Source organism: Poecilia reticulata, linkage group LG2 (assembly GCF_000633615.1).
Source record: "Poecilia reticulata strain Guanapo linkage group LG2, Guppy_female_1.0+MT, whole genome shotgun sequence".
NCBI lineage: Eukaryota > Metazoa > Chordata > Actinopteri > Cyprinodontiformes > Poeciliidae > Poecilia > Poecilia reticulata.
In genome coordinates, this window is record NC_024332.1 from 10963514 (window position 1) to 10983166 (window position 19653).

General features: G+C 39.0%; 1 protein-coding gene across 3 annotated transcripts in view; it reads right to left on the reverse strand.

Annotated features, from left to right (window-relative positions):
* Window positions 1–18795, reverse strand: part of plcd4a (phospholipase C, delta 4a) — a 28948-nt gene extending 10153 nt beyond the window's left edge. Inside the window, exons 1-9 of one of the 3 annotated variants that reach the window (XM_008430465.2) lie at window positions 18507–18795; window positions 11036–11190; window positions 6873–6920; window positions 6540–6698; window positions 6116–6344; window positions 5124–5253; window positions 4792–5023; window positions 4523–4724; window positions 4045–4189 (exon numbers count right to left, since the gene is read on the reverse strand). In XM_008430465.2, coding sequence (XP_008428687.1) covers window positions 4045–4189; window positions 4523–4724; window positions 4792–5023; window positions 5124–5253; window positions 6116–6344; window positions 6540–6698; window positions 6873–6920; window positions 11036–11190; window positions 18507–18742 — 1536 coding nt within the window. In that variant the 5' untranslated portion in view covers window positions 18743–18795. Of the gene's footprint in view, window positions 1–4044; window positions 4190–4522; window positions 4725–4791; window positions 5024–5123; window positions 5254–6115; window positions 6345–6539; window positions 6699–6872; window positions 6921–7021; window positions 8580–11035; window positions 11191–11288; window positions 14991–18506 lie in introns of those variants that run through there. The other 2 variants (XM_008430474.2, XM_008430484.2) reach the window with 2 other exon arrangements.
* Between the last annotated feature and the right edge of the window lie 858 nt (window positions 18796–19653).

Consider the following 19653-nt stretch of genomic DNA (forward strand, 5'->3'; position numbering starts at 1 on the left):
CATTGCTTGAAAAACAGCATTGTTCAATTTCATGTTGTCAAATCTGTGAACTCCACCCATGAACTATGCACAACATTGTCTTGTTCACTGTAAGGCCTGAACATTGAAACACAATCGGTCCCTTAGCCAGCATGTTCTGCTGCATTGAAATACTGTTTGACAGGAACATGATTCTGCTAGCTTTTTTTTCTGGCCAGTTAAACGCTTCATCTGTTGTGTATCACTGCACAGCTTTACCCTCTCTTCTCCGTCAAAAGGAGAAAACAGCATATTCTGCTTTTAAGTCAGTTAGTATTGTTTATTAGTTTGGATGATTACAGATTGACATATTATCAATTTAACAAGTTAGTAGTTTAAGGTTTTCCGACCATATGCTGCCTTTTCATAGCAGAACAAAGTCAATGAATGGTCAGTCTTCAGTTTATGAAAATAATGCTGCATATGACTTAAAAGAAATTTGATTACTTTAACGCCTTGAACATAATACTCACCCAACAAACAGCAGCCTCAGTAGTGTGTTGGAACGCCATACACAACCCCACAACCTGGAACCTCATACTCATTCTGGTCACCACGTTGGTCACCCACTGCTGTGTGATGACCAACCATTTTGTTGGAACCATCCATCGGATCCACCAACCATCTTTTCCTCAACCAGCATTTGTTGGAAGTCAGTCAATGTGGTTGAGTTTGTCACTATGGCACACCCTAGCTGAATTCGTAAGTGTTGAATGGCCCTTCCATCGTCTTTTCTCCTAAATTCTGGAGGTACTTTGTGATAAACCCAATTTAGTGGGGGTGAAAATTAACACGATGACAAATCGTGTTAATTTTTGGTCACAGACTATATTTCAAACATACTTAAATTTGTGAAAGTACACTTTAAGTATACTAAATATTAAGTGTACTACCTATAAGTATATATGAAGTATACTAAAAGTATACTTGTACCAATTTCGAAATTAGAACTTTAAACACACTTAAACATAATACACATAATGCACCAAACATAATACATATTGCACCAAAATACACTTTTAATATATTAAATAAAAGTATACTGTAAGTGAACAAAATATATATTTGCCCAAGTGTAAATATACACTTTCTCAAGTATATTTAAAATATATTTTGTGTATATTTTAAAATATATGCTCAAAATAGAATTTTTAAAAATTCACTTAACACTACTTTAGATTATTAATTTCAGTATGTTTTAATTTCATCTCAGTGTAAATTTTAGGCTAATAAAGTATGCCTTTTTTAAACTTTATTTATTTAACCAGGTGAACCCCGTTGAGATCCAGATCTCATTTTCAAGAGACCTGGATCCCTGGGCAGAAGTCTGCAACACGCGGCAACCTGATTACAAAATAAAACTAATTGATACATATGCAGAAGTATGTCTTTTAGGCACCTTTAAAGTGTGTTTAATGTAATATGTAGGCATACTTTTTAAGTACGTAAAAAGTATTAATTTTTAAGTGCCTTAATAATCTTTTACTATTAATTAAAATTGCATACAATAAAAAAATGATAATCATGATGTAATTTTTAAGAAAGAATAAATCAATTTTCAGATGTGTGATGTAAAACCTTATAATCAACGGCATTAGCTCCAGTTCATACTCCAGACCAGATGGTGGCGGTATTGCACATTTTCATTTATTTAAAAAACGCCACAAAGAGAAGAAAAACTTGAACGCAGGGAAGATAACAGATGCTGTTTAAATTAGCTATTTTTACTCGCATAATATTGCCTAAAAAGTAGAGAGGGCCTTGACAATAGTTACTAATTTTGGTAAATTCAAGCTGGTGACGTCCTAGTCAGAGTTAGACGACAACACAACGGGACAACAACGAATGGAAATGAAATGTGTGTCACAAACGGARYCCGGAGGGACGAACTCTGCTAAGTGTTGCTAGCTAGTGGTAAGTTTACTTATTAATTATATTMATTTAATTATAAACAGTGCAGTAAAGATATATAACTTACATTGGTTTCATAAATTATTTTATCAATTTTATTGTGACTTATGATTACTATAGCAATCATTCAGCTTCATGTTATAACTGCATGGAGGCTGTTTGTTGCGACTTATACTTTAATTCATAAACTAACCTGGTTTTAATTAAGCTCCATAAGACAGAGAGACTTTGATATTGTGAGGTTGTTGTTCTAACTCGTTCATCAATGATTTTATCTTCAACATATGTTTGCAGTCTAAGCAAATGGAGATGAAAGAGGAAGCCAGAGAAATCAGGTGTTAGGAAACMTAAAGACTTTCTGTCTCAGAAGAAGCTTTGACTCCACCAGGTCACCAACCAGCTCTGAGGATGAACCTTCACATCGTCTTCATGATGTAAGTTTGTTKTTTCAATGAGGAGCYAGCTACATTTTCAACAACAAAAACTGCTGTGTTACCAAAACTAAGTGCTTAATAAACATGATTTGATTTAAAGATAACTGGACAGAATTTATTCTCYTTGTTAATCTAATATTTATCTTTCATTTTTTTATTTGTTGTTGTCTTTCAGGGCCCWGTGATGGACTGGTGACCTGTCCATGGTGAACCCTGCCTCTCATCTGATGGCTGCTGGAGATGGGCACCACCAGCCCCCCTCACCACCCTGCAAGGATCAGTGTGTTCAGATCATGGATGGAAAGATTTTAAGGTAGTTTGTCTCCTTAAGTCCACACTCAAAACAGCTTCATAGTTAATGCCAACATCAACTGACTCTATGACATTGCTGACTATTTTTTCTACTTCTAACATAAACAGGCAAAGAAGAAACCCAGAAATGTTTTTCCACCCCAGGCATCTGGTCCCAATCATCATCAGTTCTGATGATGTCACATACATGGCGAGTCCACAACGTCTTAAAATTGTAAGTATTATTTTTTTATTTGCCATTTTTCTGTTCTCTTTAAATAAAATGCTTTCTCTGTTTAATTGCTCTCTTGTTCTCTTTTGTAGGTTCCTGTAAGGTGCAGTGAACAGGAATGTTCTGTCGTTGATCCTCACTGTCATGTTTTATTGTCACACTTAAATTGTCATGTTCATTGTGTTCACTTTTGATGTGTAAACTGATAATTTATGTAAAGTTCATAAAGTTCTGAGTAAAATTGGACAATTTTAAAATGTTGGTAATAAAACAAAATATTTGAATTACCTTGAACATCTTGTGTAATTAATCTTTCCATGTGATTGTAGCCTAAAACAATGTAAATACTGCAGTGTAGTTATGCATGTCATGTACAAAATAGGTACGTAGGAATAAAGACTTTCACGAGTAATTAAAATTGTAGTTTATTATCAAAAGCAGGAAATAAAAAATAAGAATTAAGTATAATTTAAATACATTACTAATATATTAATAGTATATTTGAAGTATATTAAATATATATTTTTAATATAATTCTGAGACCGAATTATTACACTCAAAATATAATTATATCAAAATATAATAATAAAGCTCTGATATATTTAAAAAGTATACTTTAAGTACACTTGAAGTTGTTCCAAAAAAGTATTTATAGTATACTAAAGTATACTACTATTTAAATACTACTAAAGTATACTAAGCACAAAAATAGTTGTTCCAAAATAGTACAGTTTAAGTACATCAATCAAAGTATGCTAAAGTATGTTAACATTTTTTACCAAAGTATACTTTTTTTTTTACTTGGGAAGAGTGCTTACAAAATCTAATTTCAATATCTATCTGGAATGAGGTTGCCCAGATATTTTGACAAACCTTATTTTTCTAGTACGAGTGGTTCCAGCCCACACCATCACACGGCCAAAAACTGTAAACCTTTTTACATTTGCTGCATTATAGACTTATTGGAAGGCAATGCTGGAACACCATTGCCTTCCCACCAGATGCGATACATGCTGGTGGGAAGGGGTTAAATTGGAGCTATGAATTTGAAGTAGCATTAAATCCTTAACTTAGCTACAGGAAAGCATATTTTTGCACAACATAATTTCAGTCAGCCAAATATTTGCATCAAAGACAATACATGACAGATAGCATTACCTTGAAAGCATATTTTCCCACTGCATTGACCACATCCTTGAAGAGGATCTTAGAGGTGAATGTATGTCCATGATAGACAATGGGCTCTCCATTGGCACCATCCCAACAGTCTACTTCCACACACCTGCAGCCGCGATTAAGAGCCCTAAACAATGAAGACAAATCTATCTTTTATCCACTTAGTCATGAAAATCAGAAAAAATGCTCTACTGTGGAGCTTATCTCTTTTGTTAATCCCAATATCAGAGTAATGAAACAGAATTAATCAACTTGGAGCATTTAGATGTCAAAGCTTTCATAAAAAGGTGGACAATTAAGGTTAAGTGAAAGGTCAGTGTGGCTCTAATTTTATGATAAATCTCATCACATTTTAATATCACAGCATCTTGTTGCACTTCATGTGATACAAATAAAATATTTCTTCAACCTTTCCATCTTCCAACACTACATTTTGTACAATCAGACTTTTGAGAGCTACCTGATGTATCCTTCCACACTGCTTTGTCCTCTGAGCTGGTCCTCCATCAGATATGTGTTGTGGGAGGAGGAGATGAAGTAATGGCACAGCGGCTGACTCATGTCTTGGAAAATGCCCCTGCACTTTGGACTGAAGATAGAGCCTTCAGCAGAACCGAGGTACATCAAGAAGCCATCAAATGTCATAGCCTTCAGTTGTTTCGCTGGAATGAAACAAGAACTGATAAGCTCTGTGTTTGTAAGGCAAAGGCAACGTGTATTCCTGAGTACCTGTATCTGAAGGCTCATAGTATTTAATTAGCTCTTGAGCATGGGGTTGGATATCAACATCCTCCAGCTGCTCCTCTCTCAGGAAGTCCTCTATGTCACTCTGGGATAACTTCTGACCATCAGATGAGTACTCCTGGAAAATTTTCAAAATATCTTCTCTCTGGGTTATCATCTTGTAGAACAAGACAAACTCATCCCCTTCAAGGGCACCAGTCTGTGATTTATCTGCCATCTGTTGAAAAGAAAAGAATGATCAGGGTGTGGGTCTGCAATGACTGTCAAAAACACAGTGAATGCAGACCCACACAGCGGGTCTTTATCAAAAGGCTCACTGTGAACAGACGGTGAGCATGGTGTTCATTCATATCCACATTCATCATCCTCAGGAGATCTCGCACTTCCTTGAAGTTCATCCTCCCATCGTTGTTCTTATCAGCCTTTTTGAACCAGTCACCTATCCATCTGGGAATAGTGCTTAAAGAAGCAACAGTCACTGTGTTCTTGTCCAGTTAGTTGGGGAAATTGTATACCAAACATCGCTCTTGGAAATTTACAAGGAAAACTATTCCTCCATGGGAACATTTGTGAGGTTTGTGAAGACTTTTCAAGATCTCACAATCGTCCTTAATTGATTCCAAATGTGTTCTGTTTGGTTGAGGTCAGGTTCCTCCATAACAACACCAACATCAATTCCTTTTGGAGTTTGCTTCATCGGTGCACACTTGGATTTGGAACAGGAAGAAACCATCCCTAAAACAGTTCCCACATAGTCAAGAGCCTAGTACTGTCCAACATCCCTCAATATGCTTTAGCATATTTAGATTTCTTGTTACTGGAAACAAGGCACTGATGCCAACCCCTAGAAATCAACCAAATACCCTTCCACCAAAATCATTCTACCAATTTCCTGACAAACACAGATTCGTTTATCAGAATGCCTTGTTCCTTCTCTGGGATTTCACATAACTGATCCTTCCAACTTTGAAATTGCTGTATGTTGACGTTGCTTCCTTTTTACTATGACACTACTAGTTGGCCCTGGCATTGTTAGAAGCAACATTTAAACTAAACTGAAGTAAACTGAATTTACTGCACAACTTGCCATGCTTGAATTCACTTAACTCTTGAGAGCAATCCATTCTTTCAAATATTTTTGAAAGAAGTCTTCAAGCCGGGGTGCTGGATTTTATACATCTGTGACCACAGAAGTGATTGGAACTCATGAACTGAATGATTTGTTGACCCTGTACTTTTGGCAATATACCTTACATTGAGGCAAAATGCAGAAACTCTTTATAAGTAAACCCCAAATAAGAAAGGATACTGGTCTAGTTTTTCCCTCTCTCCCATATTTTCCAGGTTTTCAATCAGCTTCCTCATGCCTTTGATCCAGGACTGGGCCTCCTCGGCTGACTCGGCCACCAGGTCCAAGTTCCCTCTGCGACCATGGAACACCACCGTGAAGCATTGGTTAGCAGGGAACTCGTCTGCGATGCTGAGAAGTACTTCACTTTGATGGCCCTCTCGCACTACCTCCACATCCATCATGGAAACTGCACATAAAGCATTGTGTAAGTATCACGTGGATAGACCACAGACGTAATATACACACAAAAATCTGAACATAACATAAAAGCACAAATTGGCTTTTTCTTTATCCAAAATCAAGAGCTATGGCCAGACTAAAGCAAGTTAACTATTTCCTTTTTTGCAACCATCTGCAATATTGTTAAACTGTCAACTCTTACAGGTGGAGTGAGCTTTGCCAGCTTTCTTGGATTTGTACCAGATGGTCATGCAGTCATCCTGGAGCTTGAAATATCGTTGTTTTTTCCACGTACGAGACTTAATTTTTCTCATAACTGTCCCCACCAGCATGGACTGCAGGTTTTCATCCCCCTGAATACCTGAGAGGAAAAGAAAAGCGGAGATGCTAAGATAAACTGACAGACCTCCTGGGAATATTCACATACAGAGGAATGCTTAGTTTAGTAAGTGAAGTCAATAAAATTCATTATTGTTATTCTTTAAACATAATTCTTTTACAATCATGTCAGGACTAGAGGTTTGACTTGACTTACGGAGGCCACTCTCTGCGGAAGCCATCTCCTGCTGCCTTATAGAGCCATCTAAGTAGAAGAACACAACAGGCAGTAATAGATCATTACTGAAGCTCATAAAACATTCTACAGGGTTTGGTAATAGATTATAAATGCATATAAATATTAACTGTTGGTGATGGTGGTGACTGTGGTTGGAGTTTGCCAGTTCAGTCCCCGCTCAATCTCTCATTGTGTTCTTGGGCAAGACAAGGTGGTCAAAAAGCCTGGTGGTGCCTGTCAGGGCCTGGCAGCCTTGCCTCTGTCTAGAACCAAATGTTGTTCTAGACATTTGGTTGTGTTGACACTCTGTGTTGTTATGTGCAGCATTTTTCAGATGGTACTTTAGCATAAAAGCAAGCAGCACAGGGAAGCAGGTCCAACTACTTTAATGCAAACTATTTTGTAATGTGTGTAATCTAACAGAGGAGAATTTGATGCAGTAATTGCTTCTGTGTTTCATCCCAGTGAAACGTGACCTGAACGCCTCACCAGGCAGGCGTCATAACCAGACACCCCAGCCACATCAACTGACTATTTTTACATTAATTTAGATCATTTTTCAAATAATTCATTATTTTATTAATATCTTCTGTGTTTTTTCACCTTTTGTAACTAATGCAATTAATAACTTTTATGCTCTATAAAACAGAGGCAACCTCAGTTTTCTGTTCCACCACTTTGTGTTTCATCTTCAGTTGCAGTGTGAATATTCAGCCTCTTTGGGGGATGGTTAAAGCTGATGTGGATGCTGCTTTGCCTCTCCATTGTGTTTCATTGCATTCACTTTTTGAAAAGCTGCCTAAGCTGACTAATCTTCTCAAATCCCTGTCACCTTCACTCTTGACCTCAACACTGAGCCAGAGCAGCACCGGGTCGTCTCTGCAAGTTGAATCATCTGCAGAATCGCAACAGAAGCACATTTGTTTGTTTCCCACATAGAGTTTCATGCAGAAGTCTAGATCCTACTGTCTAGATCCGAAACGTAAAATGATGATACGACATTCCACTGCAACCGAATAAACGTGCATGGCTTTGCATTTCTTTGACTTTTACTCTAATCTATGCCCATAGCTAAACGATTTGATTTAATGAAAGAAGATAGAAAAACAGGGCCTAAAGAGCTACATCTCCGGCTTTTGACCAAACGTCCGCCTCAACCAAACTAGTCTCCGCGCTTAACCCTTCTAGACTGGAACGTGTCGGCGGCAACACATCTAAATTTGCAGTACCGTAATTCCGCCACACATAGCGCTATCTGAAAAATTCCAACGGTTTCTGAAAGGGGAGACGTTGCACTTTCCAGCAAATATCGGGTTATAATACGGCAACTTCACAGCTGCAGCTGCAGAGAGTGTAATTAATCTGGGGGGACTCGTTTAATAGACGGTAAATTGCGAAAATAACTTGCTGGACATTGAAAGTTCCGGTTGTTATGGATACATGGGTGAGTATATCATCTCACAGGACATTTAAAGAACTACTTACAATTAAAATAAGGAAGATTTATTTAGTCAGACGTTTGAAACTTAGGCGTAAAGAGCTCCGTCTGGGGGCCAGACTTTCAAGCAAAGCGAGCATTGGACCAAACCGCCCGCCTCAACTAAACTGTAGGTAATAGACAGAGATGTCTGCCAATCAGAATTCTAGCTCCCGTGTTCTTGAACAATGACTGTAAAACGGTTTGTAGAAAAGAAGCGCATACGTTCGGTTCGGCGGTTAAATCAAATGCGATATGAAAAAAGATGGAGTTTGTCTCACCATGTAGAGAAACACGTTTACTTGAGAAAGGTATTAAAAACAAGTGGCGCTGGGCATGGCTAGAGGAAAGAGGACAAGACGGAAGGTTTGCGGACATTTTTACAAAAGGGGGGCGCTGGGATGCCTTTGGGGGGCGTTTGGTCGAAGGTAAATTTTACATCTTACGATCACAATACCAGTTTAGACTTTGAGCAACTTTCTAAAACTGTATTGCGTAACATTAAATCATGCCTGGCTGCAGCTGTATCGATGGCAGCTCTCCTTCTATTCAGTGTTTGTAGCTCTTGGCGTAACTCCGCTCCTGCTAGTAGCTTCACCGCATCAGGTCAGCGTTACACCGGCTGATGACGGCTGCTGTGATTCACTTTGTATGGTGTCTGATTTTCTAATATTTTATGTTTTATTGAGGATTTTTGTACATATGTTTTGGCAGTTCTGTGATCATGTCAAAGCAGCAACTTATATTAAAAAGTGTTTTATTGTCCATCTGGATGCTGCCCGCTTCCATGGAAGGACAACAGAAAATCGCTCTTATAAACATGTAATTACTAAAATCACAATACCCTCACTTTGTATCCCTCTGAAAAATGAACCCATTTAAATAAAGAAATCCCTCCATGGTGATACCACGATAGAGAGCGTTCATTTTATAGCGTTAACACGGTGCTGTAAGTGGTCCGGTATGAAACGGGGTGATAGAACAACACAGCACTTTTAAATTTCAATAATCAAAATGCAGAAATTGTTTCTGTTGTTTTAAAAGGTTTATGTCAGTCTGCCTTTTCCCCATCGATACGCCCTGCACCTTAGGGGTTAAAAAAAAAGACGTTCACATTGCGTAAAACTCTGAAACAGGAGAAGCAGGACATAAAACGAAGCGACAAACTAGATGTGAATTATCAACACATGATGTGAAACATATGATGATACTCTGATGTCCCATTCTCCTGAAGGCAGCACAGAGCTGCACCACCAGAAACTGACAAACACTGAAGAAAAGAAGAGTTATGATTAATGTAGTTACAGTTCTATCCATGTTTTAATGCTGCAGCTCAGTCGTTTGCAAATAGTTCAAAGTTTAAACTGGCATGTTGAACATCTTTTATCTGGTCATTTTGTGGAATATTTACAACTAGAAAATGGCACAAAATAAAAATATTTCTCCACTCTGATTGGCTGCTGYTAGRCCTACCAATTTTAACTTGAATATTCATTACATTTTTCATAGACRCCTGTGAAAATAATTTCTATTCCCATGACTTTTTTGTTCTCTGGGAAATTATTTTTGATGATAAATACAGAAACAAGCATAAAAATCAAAACATCTACAATAGTGATAGTAATATTAATGATAAAATAATAGTCAGTGCAAAGTAGCCTACAAATTCTTTGGTGGGGGCGGTGAGGGACCTGGATAGAGGCTGGGGGGGCGCTGGGCCAAAAAAGGTTGAGAAACGGATTTAGTTGGTAATGTTGCATGTTCTAAATTAATTGCTAAAACATTGACTGTAAGGACTCTTATTGTATGTTGAGGGATTTTTGCCTGTAAGTCAAACCTTTAGGGCTCAGACATTTTACATTTTGTTTTGAGTTGAAATGTACTGAAGTCTTATTTAACTTTGAGTGTTTAGCTTGTTAATTGTATTGTTAGAAGCAATTGTTCACTATTCAAAGACACCTTTTATTAAACTGTGGCAATAGCAACGTTATAGTAAATTTCTATCATAACTAAGTTTCAGGCTCAGGATTTTTTTTTACTTTAAGGCCTGGAAAAAGAAGATATACCTTTTTTCATTTCTCATCTTTGTGCATGTTTAGTTTCAGGTTTTAATTTCTAACTAAGCCAAAACAAGAAACTTTTGGTCTGATTTAATGTCTAACAGTAAGAAAAACTGTCTTTTTACTCAATGCATGTGAATATCTGGTTTCAATGGTACATAAAAATCATCCCTTATTTATACCCACCTGTTACTTTTGGCTAAAAAAGTTTGATGTTACCCAGCCAGCAAACCTAGGTGGGCCCCATATGGGATAGGTGAGGGCAAACAATTTGCCAACATTCGCCCAGATAGAAGATCCCTCTGGGCGAATCCATGTAGGACCACCATGGAAACCACGGGCAAAACCTTCTGGGACCCATGTTGTTTGATCTCATTTATCCCATATGGGGCCCACCTAAGCCTCCTGGCTCAGTATCTGTTCAAAACTTTAAAGATTTAACTTGAATTTTGTTTTTAAAAATGAAATCAGAGGTCTACACATCAATGCTGAAAACAGAAACTTGTTCACAGTTTAGCAAGTCTGTGCAAAAGTAGAAAACCCAGCATATGATAAGAATTTAAAATTTAAACAGGAATGTTTTAGAAACTAAACGTGTGTCTAACCTGTTGGATGATCATTCCTAAATTCTGGTAGCTGATCCTGTGGTTCTGCTGCTGTCCCATTGCACTGTGTGCTGCAACATGGGAAAGCAGAGTCACCCCTCCTACCACCACCTCCCCCCTCTCTCTCCCTCTCTTTTTCTTTCTCTCTCTGGTATCTGCAACAAAGCAGAGGTACAGTGTTCAGTCGGCTGTTTGGTAAGTTGTCTAACTGTTGCACTTAGTGGAAGTTGTCTGAAAATGTGTTTTAATTTACCAAAACGTGATACACATCATATTTCCGGTACAGAGGAAGTCCAAGTTTGTTGTTATGGAAAATTACTGAAATGAATTATGTGGCGGTTTGAAGGTTTCATCACAATCTGTTTGACTAAACCTGCTGCTCTTGTCATTCTACATGATCAGTGTTACAGGACCACACAACCCCTCTACTTCCATTCAGGAGTAGTGGAACCCCAGCATACAGTGATCCACCATGTTTTCTGTCCATCTCAGGTTACTAAGATCTGCTCATCAAATTTTGATCAGCACAGTTTTCAGGACTGGAAGGACGGCACCACGGGAACATAAGTTCCTGCTTACAGCATCCGCATTCCCTGTGGAGTCATTACATACATGATTCAAACACACATACGCAGGTTCTTTTCATCGGATTGAAATCTCCTTTCTCGTGTCGACCATGCTACCTGCTAAGGTTGAGACGCATCAATAATACACAGCTTCAGCTCAGTTTCACACCTCAGATTACACACACTGAGCCAAGACAAAAGTGGACAGATCTCCTTCATGATAATCTTAAATGGACCAAGCATCACCTTCAATTTAGGTCAAAAGACATAATTTACCCAATGTACACATTTAGTTTGTTTAAAATTGAACTTTCCGGAAGGCTATAAAATAAAGAATAGGCTTATTATCAGAAAATAATAAACTCTTTGAAAAAATAAGCCAGAGTAAGGAGCAGTGAAGAAGTAAGTAATTACTAGGTGTACACACACACCCCCCCCCCACACACACACACACACACCCCTACACACACACACACACACGCACACACACACACATACACACGTACATACTAAGGGCTGGTTTAGAAACATTGTGTTAAAGCTGTGTTATGCTGATAGGTTAAGATGTTTTCTCCAAACTGTATATTCAACTAATCCAAAGACAAGAAGGAGTCAGACGTATTAGTCAGCTGAACTCTAGTGAATAAAATAGGATAAATGAATCATACATAATAGTTATAATTTACAACAATGTCGGGGCTCAGAAAAATAGACCTCTTCTCTAATGAAAGTCTTCTCCTTCTGTCTCTATTTCTGAAGCATCATGGGATATTTAGTCCCTTCTGCTAAATGTCAACAAAATAGTGCTGTTTTTAAAGTTACACAGTAAAAAATTTACAGAAATATTTAGGTCAATTTAGTCTGTCAGAGAAATAAATGTGTGTTAATTTTTCAAAATCATAATTTCATCATGTTATGCACATATTTATAAATGTCAGAGTTCCAAACTAAATATTTATTTCACAAGGTGAACACATAGTTAATAGACTAGATATCTAGCTTTCAAAAAGCTAGATATAGCTTACAAATTTAGCTAGACAACTAAATATTTAGTTTCAGCATTAAGGTAATACAAAGTGCTTTACATGAATTAGAAGAAAATACAAGCAAAATTAAAGCCGCAAGCGGTGTTGGAGGCCCTCGCAACTCAGCGCCACTCCGGCCTATTTGCCACCGCGGGGGTTCCTGCACCACCACTCTGTCGCCACTGCTGACGCTCTGGCGTAGTTCCCCAGCCTTGATGTTTTATGGTGAATGACCAGATTTGAGGCTTGGCCATAGGAAAATTCCTTTGATAACTTTTGACCCTAAATGCCTCAAGACTGTGCTGACTGAGTTTGAAGCCTGGATCTGGAAAGCTCTAGGACGAGTTCACCCAGATACGACATCAATGAAAAAGACAAAACGGTGATTTTGATCCAAAATGGCAGACTTCCTGTTGGGTTTGGACCATGGCTCCAAGAGACTTTTTTGTAGGTCCTGACAGGTTACACATGTGTACTAACTTTCATATTTGTGGGATAAAGCATGGCTGGGGGCTGATTATTTAAAATATTCTAGGGGGCGTTGCGGAGGAATTAGGCCACACCCACCATATTTTCCACTGGATTCCTGTCGGGGGGTGGAAAAGGATGGATCTCCGTGAGTTTGGTGCAGCTGGGATGAAACGTGGAATCTAGAGGCAAACATATGGTGGCGGCGTGACCTGTGACTTGGCCACGCCGCCATGGCCACGCCCTCCACTGGAAACTCTTGCCGCTTTACAGCAAGTGAGAGCAACTTGTTATCACTCATCTGACACCAGATTATCTTGATTAGATCAAGAGAACCAGAGTTGTATCTTTCCAAATAAAAAAGAGTCATTTCCTGTTCTGAGGGGGCGGGGCTTAGGTGAGGTCAGACTATGACGACATACGATCGTCAGGCATCCAACCAGGATCCCTCATACCAAGTTTGGTGCCAATTGACCTTTCTATGTGAAAGTTGTAGCGGTTGGTTTTCTGTGGCGAGTACGGCAACTTCGGCGCCCCGGAATGCCCCCTCTTCTCTTTATTAAATTATAATAAACATCATCATCATCACCTGGGTCTCAGTTTTCATCCTCACCACCACCAACCATAGATTATGACAGTTTAAGTTTTGGGAGAATGTATGTGCATCTGAACAGCTTGATTGATACTTTATCTCGTCACTTGTGTTGACATTAGCTGCATTGTGTTTCCAGCAGCGCTCCCTGGTGCAGCCCGCAACTTCTCATGCAGATTGGCCAATGTAGAGAGAAGATACAGCTGTTTGATTAACCTATTGGGTGCAGTGGAGTCAAGTTTTAATGTAATGCTACTGGGCTCTTTAGAGGTTCACCAGTCGATGACCGACTTCTTGTTGGGTTTGGACCATGGCTCCAAGAGACTTTTTTGTAGGTCTGGTGAAGACACACATGTGTACCAAGTTCCATAATTCTAGGTTAAAGCGTGGCTTGGGACTGATTATTTAAAATCTCCTAGGGGGCACTGTTGAGCCATTAGGCCACGCCCACCAAATATTGCACTGGATTCCTATCCGGAGCTGGATAAGGATGCATCCCAGTGAATTTAGTGAAGCTGGACTCAGAATTGTGGATTTGAGAGCCAAACGTATAGACACGGCGTTACAGGTTAATTCGCCACACCGCCGTGCCCACAAGCTCTATCCAAACCACATGGAGTTGGAAGCTATAACACACCAACATGTCTTCTGTCTGTGGACACAGTTTCATGTTGATTAGGTTAAAGGGGTCAGATAGCGACCGTTCACAGTCAAACATGACACTTCCTGTTCTAAGGGGGCGTGGCTTAAGTGATGTCAAAACTTTACGATTGGGTCTTATAGGGCATCCAAAGTTGAACACACACTGAAAGGTTGGTGGCTCTGTGAGTTTCCTTGTAGGAGTTATAACAGTTTTGTGTTTCATGGCGAATCAGTGAACTTTGACCCCAGGTATCACCCCTTCAACATGCACGAAAACTCACCATTTTGATAACTTTGCCCTAGGAGGAGTTCAATCAAATGCGAAGGCTATAAACAGCCAAAATGTGGTCAAATTCGCAAATTCAATCCAAAATGGCCGAATTCCTGTTTGACTTGCACTATGAGAATAATTATAAATTCTGAGTGGCTTGGAGAGTTCTACAAGTGTGCCAAATTTCAAATCTCTATGATAAAGTAACTGAATAGGAAAGGGTCTTTTGAAATGTTCTAGGGGGCGCTGTTGAGCCGATTTTTTGCGATTTTTGTGTTGACCTTAAAATATGTAAATGTTTCACAGTCTCTATGGGCCCAACAATTTTGGTGAGTTTTTGAATATGTTAAAGCCCCCAAAAAGCCAATTCATTTGTCAGGAGAAAATAAATAAATAAATAAAATAAAAAATAAAAAATAATAAAACATTTGAAAAACAATAGCCCTTCGCAGCGCTTAGCTGCTCGGGCCTAATTAAAGCTCCGCGGAGCCTCAAGCGGCCCTTGCAGCCAAGCGCCGCTCCAGCCTATAGGGTGATCCAGCACCGCCACCCGCATGCCGCTGCGTATGCTCTCGCACAGTTTAAGCGCTCGTCTGCCTGGGCGTACACACAGATGTGTTCGGCATGGTTCCCTGGCGACACACCACAAATTTGGTGCAGATCGGTCGATGTAGAGAGTAGATATAACTGATTGAATGACCTAGGGGGCGCAGTGGAGTCAAATTACAATTCAATCCTATTGGGTTCTTTGGCGGTGAACAAAGGTCATACGTATTCAGTTTGGTGCCAATCGGAATGCGCGTGTGTGATTCAGAGACAATCGTATGCATATGGCGAGGGACAGCCAGTTGGCCACGCCCCCACAGGTCAGAGTTCATTATCAGAGTTCATCATCAGGTCACATTATGTCAGGTGGCAGAGGATTAATTCCATATGAATCACACAGTAAAAGTAAGACATACAGTAGAAAAAACAGGTGACTTGCTGTCGGAACTGGGCGGGGCTAAGGTGATGTCATCATATGACCATGAGAATGTGATGAGGGTTGGTCAGTAGTGAGACATAGGAAGTCTGATGCAGCTGTGACCTTATATGTGTAAGTTATGTCACTTTGATGTTTTATGGCGAATAGTCAAAGTTTGGCACTTAGCCACGCCCACATGCTTTGATCTACAAAAATTCCTGTGATAACTTTTGACCTTTAATGTCTGAGCTCTCTGCTGACTGAGTTTGAAGTCTGTATGTCAAACGCTGTAGGAGAAGTTCGATCAGATGCGACGTCTTTGACAAACAGGAAATCGCGGCTTTTATCCAAAATGGCAGACTTCCTGTTGGGTTTTGACCATGGCTCCAAGAGACTTTTTTGTAGGTCCTGACAAGATACACATGTGTACCAAGTTTCATATTTCTAGGTTAAAGCATGGCTTGGGTTTGATCATTAAAAAAATTCTAGGGGGCGATGTATAGTAATTAGGCCACGCCCATCAACGACTGTTATGGATTCCTGTCGAGGGGCCCACAAGAATTGATCCTATTGAGTTTGGTGCAGCTCGGCTCGAAATTGTGGAATCTAGAGCCAAACATATTGCGACGGCGTTACAGGTCACTTTGCCACGCCCACCTACTCAATCGAAAACAAACGGGGTTGGAATCCGTAACACACCAACATGTTTCCTGTCTGTGGGCAGAGTTTCATGTTGATTAGGTCAAAGAGGTCAGATAGTGACCGTTCAGAGTAAAACACTGCACTTCCTGTTCTCAGGGGGCATGGCCTAAGTGATGTCATCATTTGACCATTGATTATTCTAGGGGACCCGATGATGATCAATCACTGAAATTCTGGTGCCTCTGTGAGCTTTTGTGTAAGAGTTATACCAGTTTCGTGTTTCATGGCGAATAGGTGAACTTTGACCCCTGGTATGACCCTTTCAGCATGCACGAAAACTCACCGTTTTGATAACTTTGAATCGGCCATGCCTTATGAACCATCTGACCGAGTTTCAAGCCGATCGATAGAAATCCCTAGGAGGAGTTCGATCAAATGCGACGTGTGTAAACGGCCAAAATGGGGCCAAACTGCAAAATGGTCGACTTCCTGTCATACTTGCACTATGACATTAAATGTAAATTCTGAGCATCTTTGGCAGCTCTACAAGTGTACCAAATTTCAAGTCTCTACGATAAAGCAAGTGAATAGGAAAGGGTCTTTTAAAAGTTGCTAGGTGGCGCCCTTGAGCCGTTTCTTATGCGATTTTTGCGAAGACCTTAAAATATGTAAATTTTCACTGGGCTCTTTGCGCCCGCCACGTTTGGTGAGTTTTTGAATATGATAAAGCCTCCAAAAAGCAATTTACTTTACAGAAGCATACGAATAATAATTTACAACAGGATTACAATAGGCCTTCACAGCGCTTAGCTGCTCGGGCCTAATAATAATCAACATTTGAAAAACAATAGGCCTTCGCAGCGCCTAATTAAAGTCGCAAGCGGCGTTGGAGGCCCTCGCAGCAAAGCGACATGAGCCTTTGCGCTGGGTTTATACCGATGCCGCTACACAGATTTTCTGTTGCAATGCAGATGCAGGAGCTGCTAGAATTACAAACCAGCATAATGCCAAGGACTTTGCGGTTTCCTCTGAAACTAACCGACTCAGTTAAGTAATGGTGGATGCAGGTAATGTTAGCTAAATTAAGTCTAGCTAATATTAATACAGCACCTTAAGCTTTACAAGTAGCCTGTAGGCTACTGATGTTGTTCTGTATGTTCAACTACGTTGATACATTTTTTCTCTCTACCCGATCCCCATCTCAAAATAAATTGATACCCTGTTAAAATCATCTGCAGTTGGGGCTGAAGCTATATTAAAATTATTAAAATGTTGTAGATGGATTAGTAATATTTCTAAATAGTATATTTTATTTTAATTTCATATAATTTTATGTAATTAATGTTTGGTTCATGTTGTTGAAGTTGCACAGGTTGTTTTAGTGAAGTTTTCATATTGTAATTGTTTTAGTGATGGAAATTGAAAATAGTACCCTTTTTTACTATTCAATAATAGTTTGTATTTTATTGAGGGCAGCTGTTCACGTAACATAATTGTAACTTTGCTGGTGTGATTCATGAAATATATACTGTTTACCACATTATGGTATCTTTGTTTTTGTATTCCTGATTAATTTAAATTGATTACAATGTTTCTTCATAGCACAGTCTGACATTTTCCCCTTGTTTTTGGATTTCTGTTCTAGAATTTCAGCTGGTCCAAATTTTGTAGATTTTATTGCACTGTATTATAATAGTAGTCTGCCAATGGTTTAGCATTAGCAAAGAGGAATTGTTCCAAATTATGTTAATGGAGAATTTTTATTTAAGTAAGAAAAATAAACTCTTGTTCAATAGCTTATTAAATGCAGTTTACTGATTGTTAGAAAGTTATTGTAGATTATATTTGATAACTGAAAGTATTTCACAATCACTTGTAATTTTCACATGATGAAAATAATGTTAGATGTAATTATGACTGTTGTGAAATTTACAATCATCTGTTTTGTTTTGGTCACATGCATGATAAGTGTTTAATTTCCACATCAACAAAGGGACATATAGCAGCTTTAAGTAAAATTATTTCCTTTTTTATACACATTACAACTGCGGAGTTAGTTGTCATGTATTTAAAATGTGACTGTCTCATGAGAATATTTTTAAATTTTTCGTGTCAAGTTTTAAGTTATCTTCTGATGTTTTCTCTGCTTTAAACTTGTTCAGAAACTATGTGTGATACGAAGCATTTAGAGAGGTGGAATATTTTCCATATCAGTTGTTTAATAGGATTTATTTATGGTGCTGTTCACTTAAGTATTAGCGTTAATTGTAAAATATGTTTGAGTGATTTTCTTTTTCTTACAGTATCATTGTAGCGATCTGACTGCTTCCATCATATACATGAGGCTTTCCAGCTGAGTCTGGAAACACTGGAAAAGAAGGCAAGGCAGCTGAGAGCAACGGAGAAGAGAGACAATTTTCTCCAAGCACAACTTGATGATGTTTCCAAAAAGTTGATGACTGCAAATTCAAAGATTGAGATTTTGGAAGGTTGTTCCGCTTTTTACACCAAAGGTAGGTATATTTATAATATATCATTTTGATTGTAGTTTTTATTTCTTTTGTCCCTCAGTGGGGTCAGGAGGTGCTGGTGCCTCTCCAGCCAACGTTCCGGGCGAGAGGCGGGGTCACCCTGGACAGGTCACCAGTCTGTCGCAGGGCAACACAGAGACACAACCATGCACACACACACTCACAGCTAGGGGCAATTTAGACAGACCAATTAACCTGACAGTCATGTTTTTGGACTGTGGGAGGAAAGACCGGGGCCAGAAATCAAACTCAGAACATTCTTGCTGCAAGGCAACAGCTCTACCAACTGCACCACTGTGCAGCCCTAGAAGAAACCCAAAAAACTGACGTATCAAAATGAAGCTTGAGTTGCACAAAATAATGATATATATTGATTCCTTAACATGTGAAATGTTGACTTTATAAATATTAATTCCTGTGTAATAAGGATCTATTAGTTATTCCTTTCTATTTCTTTTTTGACAAAGCTGAAGTTGCTTTCCAATTCTAGCTTCCAATAGCTAAAAGGTGATTCCACTTAATTTTTCACTACAGTCGGCATCTTTAATCGACTCTAGTTTAAAAACTACTACACCTAGAGACTTGAAACTTGGATTGGATTATTCTCCGCTTCAAACGGAATAAATAAAACCATGTTTGTGATTTGTGAAACCTCTTTTACACCTGCACCACTCAATAGGTTGCTAAAATTCAAAGTCGCCACATTCACCCATTCACAGCTTAACCTGTGCTATTAGGAAACATGCACCCAGTACACCGTTTTTGATTCACTGGAAGGTTATCAGGTGATTGTGCTTTTTTGTTCCAAAAGCAAGCAGAAAATCTTTCCTAAGTAAGCGTGAGCAGGAGGTTGAGGAGCGAGGTTTGAGTCCAAACACTACAAGTTTTGAGATGAAAAATATGAAGTCCTCCAGGTG